Genomic DNA, 17,578 nt, shown 5'->3' on the forward strand with positions numbered 1-17,578 from the left:
GTATTTGTGGCCAAGGGAAGAGAGAGAGATGGAGATCCAGGACAACTGTCTTAACAGAGTTAATGCTTTGGGACATACGGTTTACTGCTTTCAATGAGTAAAAAAATTACTTGATTCAGGTAAAGTTCAAGGTATTTATAATACTTTGCATATAAGGAATAGCCTCAGGGAACAAGACTACATATTTAAAATTGAATATTATACCCAAAATAAGAGATTTAGGTTATTTAGTTTCTTCTGCATTTTGGTGTTAAATCCATTGCTAACTGTGAAAGTCAATGTCAGTATTAAGACATGCCTGTCAGACACAGTAAATATCTTCTCTTCAGACAGAAGGTATACAATCATAATAAATACTTTTTTGTCACAGGGGCGAGTGTGAAGCCTGAACCAACAGAATCTCCTACACCCGGTAGGTGTTACTGCTACTGTATTTTGTCTATGTTTGTGTTCAAAAGCATTAAAATTTTATTAAGGAGGACTCTTGTATCTTAGGTGCAGGATAATGAGCTTGGCAATTCTCTTACAGAATACAGGACTACTGAGGATGGATGGATCATACATGAAGACAAACAGTATTATTTCAGCACAGAGACTGTTCCTATGGAAGAGGGTCGTGAGTTCTGCAAAAAGAACTTTGGAGACCTTTCTGTCATTGAGAGTGAAAGTGAAAGAAAGTTCCTCTGGCGATATGTAAGAAAAATCATTAATATCATTAATACTATGGAATAAACCATCCAAAACAAGTGAGCATGGGCACAGATCCCTTTCACCACTGTGTTCTCCCTACAAGTTTTGATAGTGAAGTTGCAGTTACACTAAGCCAGATTAGTATGAAGAACAAACTAATGCTAACTTTTAAGGGATCTGTGGCTTCATTTTAGCAAAAAGTATTATACTGACGAGTTATGATTGTGTAGGATATCTTAAGTAGTGTGGATCAAAGCAGCAGTTGACTTACATGCAACACTCAGAACATTGGATTTAGATCTTACCTGTTTAGCTAAACTATAGTCTACCTAGTCTCTTTTTGGTCCTCAAGTTTGCTCCTTTGCCTCCTTCTTGTGAGAATGTAATTATGGAGAGAGAAGAAACTGGGACATAGATTATGCCATGAGAAAGAGCTTTGAAATCCTATTTCCTATATAATTGGAATTGTTTGCTTTTTATGCTGGCTGAGGTAAACTTATTTTTAATCAGGAATGTGCTTAAAAGTTATATTTGAACTACACAGAACATTTCCTGAGCTGGCAGAAGAGTGACAGTGAGAGGACACAAGGACATGTGTCAATTTATATCCAAAATGTGGGAAGGGGCTTGTCGTTGCAAGAAATTAGTCAGATAAAGTCCGCTGCAGAGACTATGCAATAAGTGCTGATTTCAGTGGCTTTCAAGTAAAATGTGAGAAGTGTTGATACAGTGACCACACCTTTTGGCCAGTGGTGAAGTTTGACTGTGTACTGTCAGCTGTGAGCTGCTTTAACTTAAATGTAGTAGCTAGAGAATATATCCAGTTCATATCCTCTGTCTGTTGGAGGTATATTACTCATCAGTAACATAGTAGGTTTATATGACAATAGAGGGCATTTGTACAATTTCAATTTTTGCATTCTAGATATTGAAAAATGGCAAAGAGGATGCATATTTCATTGGTTTACAACTGAGTATTGACCAACGTACAAGGTAGGTCGTACCCAGTTTTGAGTCATAATTTAAAAATGATTCTATTCTCAAGTGGTTTAATTACATCTTAATTTAGCGCTAGATTATCCAGAAGAAATGCTGCATGTTTCCTAAATAGAATTCGCTCAAAGCTAGACAAAAAAATTACACTGCAGCTAATGTATTTTGAATTTTTATTCAGGAATACTAGTTTCCTTTATTATGTGATTTTCAGTAAAATATAAGTAGATGTTCTAGCTGTAAATATGTAAGACTTTTTGTAGGTAATAAATGTTCTTTTACCCCATCCTTAACTGTTGATAACAGACTCTAATAAAGGAACAAATGTAACCTATTTTCTTTTTCTAGAGCAATGATAGCTGTTGCATTGTGAGGTCAAGCAGGTTTTCTGCAAGCCTCTCTGAATGTCAGTATGCAGCACCATATTAATTTTGAAATGTGATGTTTATTTATTTAGATTCAGTTCAGTCTGTGTTTGAAGTGCCTGGATAGATGCCTAGTAGTTCTCCTTATAGTCCACAGTAACAATGAGGGACCTCCAGAGGATAATTAGGATATTAGGTGAGCCTCTGAAAATGAGATGTTTCTGCCTAGTGGTTTTATAGGGACCCTAAGATGAATATACTGTTAAGTACCTTGTGCATGTGTCTGAAGGATGAGTCTGGGCACCTCTGTCACTTGCAGACCACTAGAAAGATGTGTCCTAATAATTTTTCTGGTTAAAATTTTGTTTTTCATTGCCTAATCTACATGGATGTTCAGCTTTTCCAATGTTTGTATTTTATGTTGTATGTCTTTGAGCAGAGTAAGTTTAATGCAACTAGTACAGGGGCAATTAAGTCAAAAAACTTTGAACATTTTATTGTGAGCAGTTACATTAAGCATATTAAAAAGTTACTTTTTTTAACACAGAAGAAGTTCTATTTTATGTTAAAGAAGCCTTTTGTTGGATTGTTTTTCTTAAGCTGGATGGATGGCACTCCAGTGAATTATTTGGCATGGGCGCCACATGAACCTAACTTTGCAAATAATGATGAAAACTGCGTCGTTATGTATAAGAATTTAGGTGAGTTTTGTATGTTCTTTCATGAATTTCATTATTTGTGTGTTTGTGTCACAACTTTTTTTTTCATCTGCAAAGCATCCTTTCTTCCTGTTTTTGTTTTTATTTTCTCTTTTACAAAAAGTTATTTAAGTAGACCATAGTATTACTTACAGGACTTAATAGTTTTGTACTCTTGTGCTTACCTGAAATCTAACATGGGGAAGATCTGATAGAGATCTGTGGCCAGAGGTCTATGGTTGTAATTGCTGGTTTATATTTTTATTAAAATTGACCTAATGTGTTGCTATGAAATTTCTAGTAGCTGGTTCTACAAAGCTTCTAACATTCTGTAATTACAGCATGTATAAAGCCGCATATTTTTCCTAGACACTCATATTGAATGATAATACACTGAGAGACAGCTTTGATCTTACCTTTCAACTAAAAGCACTGTACGTGAGAATGAGTGAAACAGATTTCATTAAGCAGCTTGAGATGTGGTGTCATACAGTTCTCCATTTATCTTACACCCAGGATTTTGGAATGATATAAACTGTGGCTATCCAAATCCCTACATATGTGAAAGGCACAACAGTTCCATTAATTCAACTGTTCCTCCAACAACATTTCCAAGTCCAAGAGGATGTCGTCCAACCTGGCTTTCGTTTCGTAACAAGGTACCATAAAAAATATGGTCTATGCTGGATGTTTGGCAAAGCATTAAATAGAAAACAAGGGAATTTTTAAATCATACTGTTTCTTATTAAAACAGAACGACATTATTTTTATGCAGAGAGCTATGACACATGCACATTTTTCTTTGTTTGCCTATCCATTATTTTGCAAGAAAAGTGCTTTGCTGATGCTTCTAACGAAGCAAATTCAGTTGCAGTTGATTAAAGACAATTCTCTAGTCAACTCTTCAAATGTTTGGAAGCACATTTAATCAGAATTCCTAAAGTATTGATGCCTTGATCGTGGTGTTTTTAAACCAAACTGTAATCCTTTTTACTGACTACATTTTGTCTTCCTTAACTTTACTAACATGGTATGTGTTGTAGAATAAAATTAATAATCAGGCAGACTAACATCAGTCATGCATAACTTAGCACTGTTAGCTGTTTACAGAAAAGTCAGGATCTGCTTATTTTCTAGGGATTTCAGATCAAATCTAGTTGTTGAGCAAAACACTTTAGTAAGACTTCTAATTTTATATAGAACCAGTACCAACACAAAAGCTTATTGAAAGTTGAATGTACTTTTTCAAATACATGCATTATTTTACTGCCTTTTTTCCATCCTGCTCTGTTTAAAACAGTGGTTATCAATTGAGGGATATTGGAGTGAAGATAATATATAGAGAATTTGTTCATATTTTAGTGTTACAAAATATTTGGATCTACAGAAGAGGAACGTGTCACTTGGCATGCTGCACGAACAGCTTGCATGAATTTAGGAGGAAACCTGGCCTCGATCCCTAATGAACAAGTGCAAGGTACTGTGCACAGTTTTGTAGCAGCTAGATGAGATGACATTTAATCCTTACAGGCTGGCTGGGCTGTTTGTCTGAATACAAACAGATTTGAATAATGATTGCATTTTTGATTTTTGTTCCAAAACATATAATTTTTAGAAATCTCCAATGAGGTCTTCACTTGAATCTACCAAATTTTAGTGTTGGCTCAGAGAGATATATATGTGTATATTATCCTGGCAGCCAAAATAGTGGTTTTTCCTGTTTGCACATGATGCCAGCTGGACCCTGCAATTTCCAATCCAAACAATGTGGTTTCGCTAGGTGGCATTAACTTGCTGCATGGCTTTCCTTTTAAATCAAGTAGAACACCTTTAGGATGAGAACCTGCCTGTGGGCAACTTGAAACAGGCTTGAGTGCTCACACACATATCCAGAGCTCTCCACACAGAAGTGCCACTCTTTTCACTGGAGGAGCTTGTTGCAATGAACCCAAGAGCTGCATCCATGCCTCAGGGAGATGAGAGGGGGAAAGCTACCCTGTGCTTGAATAAACAAGGCACACATCCAAACTAAATACAGGGGAAGACCTTGATAGATGTTAGACTGACTTTGACAGATAGACCCTTTTTTTAGGCATACTGTTTTACCCTACATGTGAATGTGATGAAAAAAAAATGATGCAAAACATATATTGTCTGTGAACTCAAGAGAGCACATTGAAAACTCAACCATTGTCAAACAATGCATTGAAGTCTGAGCAATTAAATAGTTTAAATTGCTTACGCTGCTGATAAAAACTTAGTACTAATTATGTTTTCCACTTGTGAAGCGCTGAAGAATCAAACTTTCATTTTTCAAGCAGTTATATTCTTATTTTACATAATTTCTGCAGTGGTTAATTCATGCACAGGACTTGAATTCTAGGTAAAAGGGAAATGAGGAATGGAGCTATTAGCACAAAACTATTATCATTGCAGGAAGTGCAGGCATAAAGGCCTGAGTTCCTGTTACAGTTTTTGCAGAACAGCAATGCTAATGTTTGGCAAAAAAACCTACATGTTTCATTCCTGGAGGAGTAAACTGCATACATTTAAAAATACTGAAGGAAGGTGAATGATTAATAGAACAAGCAGAAATTAATCTATTATTTTCAAAGGAAAAAACATTCATAACCATGACTGCAACGGTTGGCAAAAGCCATGGTGTATTCATTTTATCACCACATTCAATGTATCATGGATTAGTAGATTGAATATAATTCATAATGTTCATGATGGATGAGTATCAGCTGACCCACCCTGCTTTATTTGTGAGCTTGCCACCTTAGCTCAGACACATCAGCACCCACCTGGACTGTGCAAAGCAGTGATAATTGATTTGCTTGTGTTTAATACTTCTGTTAGGTCTCATTTGAAGCATGTTTCTTGTGCATTTTTCTCCCTGCCCAGGCAGTGCAGGCTGTTGCCCAGCTGTCCAGGGAGGGAAGGAGCACTCTGGTGCCTCTGGAGCAGCACTGCTTATGCAGATGCACAAAAGGCAGGAGCTCGGTGGTGCTGTTGTGTCGCTGGGGGGAAACGTCTCTTGTGGGATTATCAAAAATGTGTGTGATCCCCACAGCTGTCAATGTCTTGAACTAGGATTCAAAAGTATCTTGGGGCATTATAAAAGCAATTTCTATCATGGTTTTGGGGTTCATTCCAGTACCAGCTTAGATACTTAAATGAAGTATTTTGCTCAAAGTCACAGTTATATATCTACTTACCCATTCATCAAACTCAACATTCATCTCCTTTTCATCTCACCTGCTTGTGTTATCAGCAGTGGAGTGTTCTGCATTTCAGAAAAAGTATTTAATGTCACCAATCTCAGCAAAGCCAAATATTTCAATTGTCTTATATTAAAATTATTCCTCTTTTTTTTCATTTTTTTATTCTAGCTTTTCTTACCTTCCATTTAAAAGATTTTGCCACCGAGACATGGATTGGATTAAATGATATAAATCATGAAATGAGGTTCCTCTGGACAGATGGAACAGGGGTTTACTTTACAAACTGGGCCAAAGGCTTCCCGTCTGGCCATGTGGGTTTATATGCGTACAGCGGCCAGGTAAGTAGCAATCACAAATTGTTCACTGAAATTTGATTTTATGGAATCATTTAGGTTGGAAAAGGCTTCTAAGATTGTTTAGTTCAACCATTAATACAGCACTGCCAAGGCCACCACTAAACCATGACCCTAAGTGCTGCATCTACATATCTTTTAAATACCTCCAGGGATGGTGACTTAAACACTTTTCCCTGGGCAGCCTGTTCCAATGTCTGAAAACTCTTTTGGTGATGAAACTCTTCCTCATATCCAATCTTGTTTTGTCAACACTGGGCCATTTCTTCTTGTCCTGTGACTTGTTATACAAGGGAAAACAGATCAATACCCACCTTGGCTAAGGTTGAATTTATGCATTTGTGGTGATTTTAGGTATGTCACTGCTTGACTTACTACTTTGATACTTGTATGCATGTTGGATGTAAATCCAGGTAGAGTGAAGCTTTTGAGCCCCTGTGCAGTTGCTGTATCAGCTGGTGACAGGATCTGTGGAGTGCTCTTGCACAGCCTTGTTTCAGTTTTCAGTTTGTGATGACTCCACAGCTTTTGTGTTCAGCCTGTGTTCTCTCATGGGCTGTGTAAAGAGGGCAGTGGTTCTCCAGCCCCATGGCATTTTCCCAAAAGCACAACAATGGGCGAACATCCTCCCAGTCCTCTGGTGACAGCTGTGCCTGAACTTGGCAGGCTTCCCAGTTGGCTTGTAGTTTGCAAGGGGGCATTTACAAACATTCCCCTGACACAGGTGTCTTACAGCAAATAAGCAAATTCTGCTGGTCACAGTTGCAGAAAGGACATGGCTCTATAAAAAGACAGCCATTCAATTTTTACAAGGAAAAACCCTCGAACCACCAGAAAATCACTTTCTCTATTTCTCTGTCAAACAAACTGATCTGATAGGTCACAGAGTTCCTTTCTCTCTGATCATGTGTGTGTACTCTGGAACTACAGCACTTTATAGTGCTAACTCTATTTATCATGAATGACATTTTCAATGTAGAAATTGGATTTTTATGTATAATATCCTTTTCCATGTCTTTGAAAGGAGCATCTGTGAACTCTTTTTATCTCTACAGGAGGAAGAAAATTAGGTAGAATTTGGAGTTCTAAAGGAAAATATTTTAAAAATGCTACTTCTCAAAAAAAAAAAAGTTTGTCTCTTTTTATGTGAAGTAATAGGATTTTATTAAGTCTTATGTGACAACTTATAAAGTCCCTTTTTCATAAATTTTATATTTTTTTTAAGTCTAATTGATCTTAGCAAAAACTATTATCATAGTTAGTGAAAATTAGTATGCAACTGTGCAGTTTGAAAGATTTAAATCCCAATGGTTTTCGCCCAAAAATGAAGTAGTTGTCTGAACATCTTCTCAGATGAAACAGAACAAAAACCAAGCAAGTAAACAATAAAATAAATATGGGTGTTTCATTGCACAAAGCTGCTTGAAACCCTGTAGGATTTTACACTAATCACTGTTTATTTGATATGTACTAATCTAATTTCTAGCTATTGTGTCCATGTTAGAGAAGTTGAAATGTCACAGTAAGGCTGGAACTGACAGAGCAGTGTCTATCTGCCTTTGGGCTGGAGCTGTTCTAACTTTACTGTGTGTACTATTACAGCCTGAAACAATAAATTGTTGCATTGCACTTTAAGGGTTCTGTTTTATTTCTGGGGCAAGGTTATCCAGTCTTTTCTGCAATGATTGATCTAATTTCTCTTTAAATTGTCTGTGACTCCTCTCCATGCTGTATGCCTGGGGATTGAGAATACTAGAATTCCTCTGGTCCTCTTACTCACCCCAGTGTAGTGCAATAAAAAGTAACAAAGAAGCTTATGAAGTGTAAGAGGAATAGAACTTCTACATCACTTGTGTAACTTAAAGCTTGTGCTCTTAAAAAAAAAAAGTTACAAAGATATGAGACTAAAATTACAGCATTACTTGTGTCTGAAGATGCAAACAGGGGTCAAAAGTTCCATATTTGCTTATTCTAGCTATTTTTAACTGGTGTTGTATCTCTTTGCCTCGAGGCTGATTGTGTTGCCATGAAAAACAAATCTGTTAAGGAAGCAGGGAAGTGGGCTGATCAGAGTTGTGATAACAGCAGAGGATATATATGCCAAATTAATGCAGGTAATTCTCTTTTTAGTTAAAACCAAACCCTTTTTTTTTTTTTCCCAAGGAAATTGCTTAAATATGTGGGTTTAAACATGATTTTGCTTCCAATAAAGATAAATGCACGAGTTGTTCTTCAGGCAGGAAGAAAAGGGTCAAATAGTCACATGTGTCAGAAGTCCAGTTAGTCACTGCTCTCATCTGACCCTTCCCAGCAAATGCTGTGTTGCTATTTTCCTGAGCTGGAATTTGTATCTGCATCTTTGTGTCTAGTATGACCCTTGATATGACGTTTGTTCCATAGTTTTTTTATTTTTCTGAGTACGTTGGCTTTCAAAACCTGTTATGGAAAATACTGGTTTGTACATGTAGCATAAACTGTCTGGAATGAGACTGTAACCTGTCTGCACTGAACTTGAGAAAAATTGCCTCTAAAAAGAGATTAAAAATATTTAAATCTATCCTCTGTTTAAGTATCTGTGTAATTTTTAAGGACTGATCTGTTGTGACCATTTTATTTCTTGGAAAAAAAAATTTAGGAAACCAAACAGTTTCTGCAAACCATTTCATTTGATGAAAAAAGATTTTATGAAAAAATCATGACCTAATCCTAAGTAATTTCAGTAATACTATTCTTGATGATTATGCAGAGTGCTCCTTTAGTATTTATCAGAAGTTGCTTTAAGCAGCTCTTTTCCTTTCCACAGCGTTGTAATTGAATTTTACTACTGTTGCTGGCTTAAAGCATAGTGCATCTTACCCATGCTGGTTATAAACCAGGGAATATGAAATAAGAAAGAATTTTGTTTAGTTCTATTTGCAACCACAGTGAAATCATACTCCCCTTTTGAACAAGTATATGGGTCTTTTTTTCATGCTTTATTTTACAGATGCTGAATTTCTGCCTTCTACAACTTCATCCCCATCCAACATTATCCGTTATGGGAATAGTAGTTACTTGTTCATCCACACCAAAATGACATGGGAGGATGCACAGAAAAACTGCAAACAAAATCAATTTGACCTTTCCAGTGTCTTAGACCCCTACAGTCACTCGTTCCTGTGGCTGAAGATATTAAAGTATGGGGTGCCTGTGTGGATTGGTCTTAACAGTAATGTGGTAAGAACATTAAACTAATTGAACATGATGCTGCTTTTCTCATGGACAAGTCAGGAACTGAAAAGTCTTATAATCTCTCTTTACTTTAGATTATTTGCTTACATCTTGGACCTAAATACTTCTTTGTGCTGTCAGAGGAATCCATCCTCTTCTGTTAATCTGATTAAATTGTATACATTGCACATGCTTTTCACACTTTTTCTATGATATTCTACTCTGTGCACTTCCAAATAAGGCATTTTAGTCTAGCATCTTGGAATATCTTTTTATATATTTCAAGTGTGATATATATGTGATATAAAATCCTAATATTTTAGAATATACAGAAGAAAACATCTCCTTTGATAACGATACCTAATTTTGAGAAGTATAAGAAGGTGCTATTGCTATAAATATTTTAACATTTTTGAGGATATTTAGCAAAATAATTAATTAGTTTACCTAGTTTAATTGTATTTGTCTCCCCTTTCTCAGTTGTTTGTTATTTTAATACTTTCTGTGTATTTCAATAAGGTATCTTCTTCTTCTTGGCACAGACATTTGTCCCATGCACTCCATTGGGCTGAGCAAATGAAAAAACCCCCGAATATGTGAACATAGCATACCACTTCCCAAAAATCAAAAGATGCCTCTAACATTACTCAGCAGGATAAATGAGTTAACCAGCTTTGGTGGGAAATGAGTACTGATTTAAATGTATTTCAAGTTAAAATAATCTACATGTCTTGAAACTTCTGGGGAAAGAGATAGTGGAAAAAATTAGTCATCAGAATTTCACTCCCACAATTTATTTCAAATGAAATTGTTATTAGTCCCAAATTAAAGGTATTGTTAAGTTCAACATTAACTCAATGTTACTTTGCATTTCCTTTTGCTGAAAAGCACTTGTTGCACTGCTGTATTTCTCAATAAATATCTGTTTGTCACAACAAAAATTTCAAAGTTTGAGCCATTTGTATTTGTTATTGGTTTCTAAGAAAAGCCTCAATCCTTTTAGCAAAAAGTACTATCTAGGCAGATTAATCTACTAGGCAGAGTAGATTAATAGAGTTTAATCATTCCAGGTGATGGTTTTTTTTCCTTAGACCAATGGGCATTATGAATGGATTGATAACTGGAGAATGAAGTACACGAAATGGGCTGAAGGGGAGCCAAAGCAAAAACTAGGCTGTGTCTATCTTGACATTACTGGAGTCTGGAAGACAGGATTCTGCAATGAAAGTTACTTCTCTGTTTGCAAAAAATCTGATGGTAAGAACTTGAAATCTGACCATTGCAATTTAATAAACATCTCATTAGAAATGTTGGGGTTTATTTCCAGAGCTAAATAGATGAAATAATTAGAATTTACTTAGGTTGGATTGCGCTAGTTTAAAGTTAAGTAAGTAAGAGCTTAGTAAGACATAGTAAGAAAGAGCTAGTGTGACTGTGAATTGCTATCACTTTATATCTAGTGTTAGACAAATTTTGCAAAGCTAAGACTCACAGTACTCTGCTATTTATTCTCCTATTGAATAAAACTGCAATGTCAAAACCTGCAAAAATCAAAATGCAGTGAATGTAAGGAAGTAGTCACATGATTTTTTTAAACTATTTTTAATCAGTTCAAGCTCCCACTGAGCCCCCTCAGCTTCCAGGAAAGTGTCCTGAGTCAGAAGGACACAGATCTTGGATCCCTTTCCGAGGTCATTGCTACTACATTGAATCTTCATCTTCAAGAAACTGGGCCCAGGCATCTTTGGAATGCCTTCGGCTAGGTGAGTATCCTACTTTTCCTAAAACAAGTATCAAGTAACAAAAAGTATCAAGTAACAAAACCTATTTGTTTTCCTAACTGTGGAAAGCTGAACATTTGTTATGTTTTTTTGGGAGTTCAAGGATGGCCCAAGTGTTGGACAAGACACTTGCATCCAATTATTGCCTTAATTGGAGAGGTAATGGAAAACCTATGGCCCGCACTGCTGCATGCATGTGGGACCAGGCGTGAGAGGAGATGTGTGGCCTGGAGTGAAGATCATGAAAATAGACATCTTGTACTTTGACCCTGATAGGAGATAAACAGCTTCATCCACAGCAGCCACTAAAGCTTAATGGAATTTGTGTCTTTTGTATTCTTGATCTAATTTCTCCCTTGATTATTGCAGTTTTATACCACTGGAGTGAAAGCTGTTTAGTCTGGATAATAAATAGGTAAACTAGGGCTGCTGTGCAGTTTCATTCTCTCAACTTCCTTCTTTGGGAAAGGGATGAAGATTGATTATGATGGACTTCATATGTCGGTAGCATTGTTGGTTATGGCATTGGTGGCAATGTAACATAGGTGCCTGGTCTCCCATCAGATTATGCAGAGATCTCATTCACTCTCCAGCAGAATTTATTATAGCTTTATCTTCACTGGAAGTATATATCGTCATGTGGTCAATAAGAACCTACCAGTGAAACCCACGGCAAATGTAGACACCTGGTACTGGGTGAGAAGATTCCCTCTCTCTTTTCTGATACTCAGGTTGAAGCATTTTGTTGAAGCAGTTTGTTGATAGTACAATGAGAATGTTTTCCCCTGTGAAACATCTCTAAGAGATTTTTCTTTCCCTGTGTCTTCCAGGTGCCTCTTTGGTCTCAGTCGAAGACTCAGCTGAAGCCAACTTTCTGACCTACAACCTTGAACCACTTGAAGGCAAAACATCAACATTTTGGACAGGAATGTACAGAAATGTGGATGGTACTTTCTCTACTTTTAATGTCTTTTTTTTAGTGAATAATTATTGCAAGCTTTTTGACATTAGTGTTGAAAATTTCACATTATAATTCCGTAATAAGGAAGATAAAGCAAGACAGAATAGGCAAGAGGCTACTTTAATTAAATCCTATGTTTGATGATCATTGTTTTCACATTAATGCAATTAATATTCAATTAGACAGATATTTCTATCCTTATGATAGACTTTAAAGTACAGTCTTGTACTGTTCAAGTAAAAAATACCAGCATAACTGTCAGTGGCAGGTTGCAAAATAGTTCAGGTGACTTCAGTCGGGATTTTCTTGAGTTTTGGAAGATTATTTTTGCAACTGCCTATCAAGCACTTGAATGACAAACTTATTAGGGATAAGACAACTTTTCAATTACATTGCTTGAATCTTAACCAGGAATAGTGAAAATTTTTGCTAAAGGAAAGAATTCGAGGGTAGTCATTTATATGCATGACACATAGAGGAAAGCTGAGGTTTATTCATGTGGTCAGTTGACACAAAAAGTGTTTCTTAAAGTGGTTCTAGAGCAGTGCAGAGCCGCACACTTCTCACAGTGATCATAAATACAAGAGTTCTTCAGCTCTTCATTATTGCTCTAGATAGTGGTTATAGCAATTTCAGCATAACTGCATAGCTAAATTTCATACCTCTATGTGTGTATCCAGATTGTATTCAGTTGCCATGTCCTCACAAAAAGGGTGTCAGGAATTACTGAAAAAAAAACCCAAATCAAATGCAAAATATGTAGAATCTTACAAAAATCAAAATACAATTTTCATGCTGAGTCTAAGAATTTGCTTGAGTACAACTTACAGTCACAAGGAGTACATTTATTCTAAATAAATAGCACTATTAAAAGAAAGAAAGAAAAAAGGAACCGGAAGGAAGAAGCAGAAAGTCCCAAGCATAGCTGAGCAACAGTGATCACAAGATTTTGGAAGGAGATCTATAAAAAGGAAGATCGTCTGTGTAAACCTTGTGGAAAGGAGTAGAAACTGGAAAACAAATGAAATAAAATTGGACCTAGAAAGACTTCAGTGTGGGATTTGAAAAGAATAACACAAAACCTTCCTACAAATTACTGAAATAAAGAGCATTCTGGTGAAGTTATATTTTAACATCACTTATTTCTAGAAATGGAATAAATCATTGACACTGTACCATTGCTACCACTTGTGGGAGATTCTTGTTGGAACTTGCCTTTGCAGCACCATAAGCCAGATTTGTTTGCCATTTTCCAAATACTGATATTATATAATTTACATAGGGGCAACATGTTGTGTCAGAAGTTAATAGTTTAGTGGTCTGTCTCCAAAAGTGGCGACAAGTAAATTTTTCAGGAAGGCAATAAATATAGAGCATGTGAAAGTATGGAAATTAAGAATATCTTTTTTTTTTCCCTATTCAATGAATCATTTAGGACTATGGTTGTGGCTAGATGGCAGTGCAGTGAATTTTGTCAACTGGAATGTAGGAGAACCTTCTTCTCAGCAAAATGAGCACTGTGTTGAAATGTATGCGGACTCTGGGTATTGGAATAATTTCTATTGCTCTTCCTACAAAGGGTATATTTGTAAAAAGCCAAAAAGTAAGTGGGCATTTATGAATTTTTTTTATGTATGGAATATGCTCTCTGTAAACTAATACTAGTAGATGGCTGTTACACACAATGCATTTCAACTGGATATTCTGAATTTTTGTAAATGCCAAAGGATGCACATTTCCCATGAAAACAAAAAGATAGAATGACTCTTCAGAAAGTAGTTCTGGACAGTAGTCAAGTCCCTTAAGAATTTCTTCTAGAAGACTGTGTTCATATCTTAGCTGTACCTAGCGTATACACTTGACAAGTTTGCGTGTTTTCTATCAACAGTTGTTGAGAAATCACAATGTGAGGACCATGACTTTTACACAAAAACCTGTCTTATCTATATGCTTACATATTCCTCAGGGTATCCCCTCTTCTCTGCCCATGGAGTAGCCACTGTTTGTTTCCCTCTCCCAGTCTCATGTGCACGTGTTTTCTGAGTATGATGTAGTGTTTCTATGAATTGAGTATTTATAAAGCATGAATTATTTAACAGCTTGGGATCTTTTGTCTCTGTGTCCTCCTGTTGAGAAAAGATGAATGAATGAAAAGCAAAGCAAATAGTATAGTCTGAATGTGCTAAACTGAATATGCCCTGAAATAACTGAGTATGCAAATTTGACAGTAGGGACATCTAGTGTATATGTATTCCTAAAAGTCATCATAATAATTTCTTTCAGCATATATTGCAATAGCAAAATCTCTTACTTATGCTTCCTAAGAAGGTTGAAATGTGTAGCTGCAATATACTGACTTCCTCTACAATACTGGAAATGAGAGAAATTTTGCTATCCTTTCTGTAAATTTGTTCTCATGCAAAATTATTCTTACTTACTCAAATGCTTTTAATGATGACTGTGTCTTTTACAGGAAGCACTGCAACATCTCAGTATATCCACCCTTTCAGAGTCCATTTATCAATCTTTTTGTATTGTCATTGACAAAAATTCATGGACGTGGCTATGAAGTGTTAAAATAAATTGCCACTGCTCCATTTTGACCATTCATTTCAATTATTTGCGCTGCTACTGGCATTCACCGGTTTTGATGCTGACCAAAGAGCTGAAAGCTCTCAGATGAAAGCTAGTTACTTTTTTTCTAGGATTAGCTTTAGCCAGTCTAGTCTACTAATCTGGAATGCCACAGATTCAACCTAATTCCAGTGTCAATGCAAGGATTATATAGTCACTCACCCCAAATCAGGACACAAGCTAGTCCTACATTGTTATAGAAATGCAGCTTTTCTAGGCATAGTTTTCAGAATTGTGACAATGCTCCATGTGCAGAATTTAAACAAATTGTTTTAGCTACAGACCAATAAATGGAGCATTAGAAGCATGGTTTTTTCCGAGTTGCACTGGCTATTGCTGGCTATGTTTGCTGTTTTCTGAAGAGACTGAAACACAAAGACATGATAGAAGTCTTCCCGTAGAATAGATGTTGTTTTCTGTTTCATTTGTTGAGCTAATTTTTACCACAGTAATTTGAGAGTTCTGTAGCAGGTCTATTCCACAAAGTATCTAACTTTATTTCTTAAGTGAGGAGATGCTCAGTCTGGAGAAGACAAGACTCTAGGGAGACCTTAGAGCACCTAAAGGAGGCTCACGAGACAGCTGGAGAGGGTCTTCTTATAAGGGCTAGTGACAATCCAAGGATGGAAATTCACAACCTCCCTGGGCAGCCTGGGCCAGTGCTCAGTCACCCTCACAGTGAAAAAGGGTTTCCCAATATTCAGAGGGAACATCTTTGTGTTGCACAGTGGTGGTGCCCACACCCTCTTTTCTGTCACTGGGCAGCACTGTGGAAAAGATGTAAGTGGGGACTGGTAAAAATAATTTAAATTCCTGAGCTCACCTTTTTCAGAGTGAAACATGATGCATTGATTTAAGATTTAATAATAACCAGATTTTATATCCACATGGTAAAATAAATACCTTCATCTTAAATGATGGCTCATTCACCCAGCAAGCCAGATTTCATGGCCCTGATGTTAAAATTTAAATGAGCTACAAAGCCACATCTTTTAGTTGAGATGTGATACCTGCTAGAGCACTGTGAAGTTCATGAGTGATTTCAAGTGTCTATGCAGGTAAGCCATCAATGTCTATTGGAAAACCAAATTTATTACGCTTTCTATGTTTATATAACAAGTACTGGAAGAATTTTTAATTATATTGAGGATGATGTCTGACCATGTCTATCCTCAAGATACTGTATAAAATTTCTTTTGGTTTCATTCTGATGTCTGGATGGAGCTTTTTGATATTCTTTTTTTTGCTAGTTTGTGTAAATAGCTACATATGAGACCAGAATACACTAGACCATTGTGCTATGCCTTAGGTGTATATAATTTTGTATGAATTAAACCCAAGTGTTTTCAGTATTCAGTGGTTTGTATTACCACATGTTTATCTGAGCATGATTTTCAGTATGTTCCAAGATATAAAAATAAATAATGTAGAAATAAATAATAATACAAAAATATAATTATTTTTTAATGTTTTCAAGTTCCAGCAACTGAAATGCCACCAGCATCTGAAATGCCACCAGCTGAAATACCTACAATGGGTAAGAATGTTGTCTCTCAAGTAGTAAAAAACTAGTCCCACGTAAGATCATAAACCAAAAATATTTTGTATTATGTCTCAAATTTTCTGTTATGCCAAAGTAGTGTACCTATTTCCTAGAATGACACTGTTTCCAATTAGCACACAATATAGTCTATTTAGGTGCATCTCCAAATACAGATTAAAAAAATAATAATTATTTGTGATATGGCATGCAATATTAGTGATTTAAAATCAAGTTATTTTATGTTGCTACCTCTTCTTCTCATTACATTGAAACAAATTAACCCCCTTTTCTCAGAAGATTATGCATTCTCAAGAACTTGCTTCCAGTAATCAGATAAAGACTTCTGTAGCATTCTCTTGATTTCTTCCTATTTGTTTTCAGTAATGACGAAAGATGAGAAGGCTTCTACCCTAAACCACAGCAAAGCAGGAGTGATAGTTATTGTTGGTATCATCATCCTAGTTGGAAGTGGCCTTGCAGGATATCTCTTCTACAAAAGAAGAAAGAATTGCTTGCCAACAAATGACAGCTTTGAGAATAATTTGTATTTTAATGGTGATGCAGTTCCTGGAATTAGTGACACAAAGGATCTTGTGACCAACATAGAGCAGAATGAACATGCAACACTGTAATGTAACAAAAGGAAATGTAATGTAATATGTAATATAAAATGTAATGTAATAAAATGTGCCTTGTTTTATTAAAATTATGCAATTAGAATGAAGCCAAAGGTATTTTCTCATGTGCAATTACTGTACTAGCCTGTTTCTGTGTGTGTGTAATGTCATACACTTCAGTTATTTTATTTTGTAGCCATTATATAAAGATTTCAGGTCTCAGGATTTGATAATCACACTGGTGAATGTGGGTCTTAAGAAAAGTGAGAATGTTGACTAATTATTAAATGGAACAGTAGAAATTGATAAAATAAAGTAAAATCCAAGAGCCCCTTGAAGAACACACACAAGATTTGATGTTTCTGCATCAGATTTGTTTCAAACCATGCTATTGAACTCAGAGCTATTCAGTAAACATATTCTAATTTTACCATCTTTCAAGTATTCCCATGGGCTTAAGTACAGGCATAGTCACTAGAGAATAAGTCTGTATTTGGGCACATTTC

At 36.0% G+C, this 17,578-nt stretch overlaps 1 protein-coding gene across 2 annotated transcripts in view; it reads left to right on the forward strand.

The window, feature by feature from the left end:
• MRC1 (mannose receptor C-type 1) overlaps window positions 1–17,185 on the forward strand; it is a 47,619-nt gene extending 30,434 nt beyond the window's left edge. Inside the window, exons 15-29 of one of the 2 annotated variants that reach the window (XM_031066810.1) lie at window positions 371–412; window positions 530–693; window positions 1,616–1,683; window positions 2,649–2,749; window positions 3,263–3,405; window positions 4,109–4,223; window positions 6,142–6,311; window positions 8,338–8,440; window positions 9,313–9,542; window positions 10,628–10,793; window positions 11,147–11,299; window positions 12,148–12,264; window positions 13,714–13,881; window positions 16,390–16,449; window positions 16,837–17,185. In XM_031066810.1, the coding sequence (XP_030922670.1) occupies window positions 371–412; window positions 530–693; window positions 1,616–1,683; window positions 2,649–2,749; window positions 3,263–3,405; window positions 4,109–4,223; window positions 6,142–6,311; window positions 8,338–8,440; window positions 9,313–9,542; window positions 10,628–10,793; window positions 11,147–11,299; window positions 12,148–12,264; window positions 13,714–13,881; window positions 16,390–16,449; window positions 16,837–17,087 (2,051 nt within the window). In that variant the 3' untranslated portion in view covers window positions 17,088–17,185. The remainder of the gene's footprint in view (window positions 1–370; window positions 413–529; window positions 694–1,615; window positions 1,684–2,648; window positions 2,750–3,262; window positions 3,406–4,108; window positions 4,224–6,141; window positions 6,312–8,337; window positions 8,441–9,312; window positions 9,543–10,627; window positions 10,794–11,146; window positions 11,300–12,147; window positions 12,265–13,713; window positions 13,882–16,389; window positions 16,450–16,836) is intronic. The other variant, XM_031066811.1, reaches the window with a different exon arrangement.
• Window positions 17,186–17,578: the final 393 nt, after the last annotated feature.

Source organism: Geospiza fortis, unplaced genomic scaffold (genome assembly GCF_000277835.1).
Source record: "Geospiza fortis unplaced genomic scaffold, GeoFor_1.0 scaffold138, whole genome shotgun sequence".
Classification (NCBI taxonomy): domain Eukaryota; kingdom Metazoa; phylum Chordata; class Aves; order Passeriformes; family Thraupidae; genus Geospiza; species Geospiza fortis.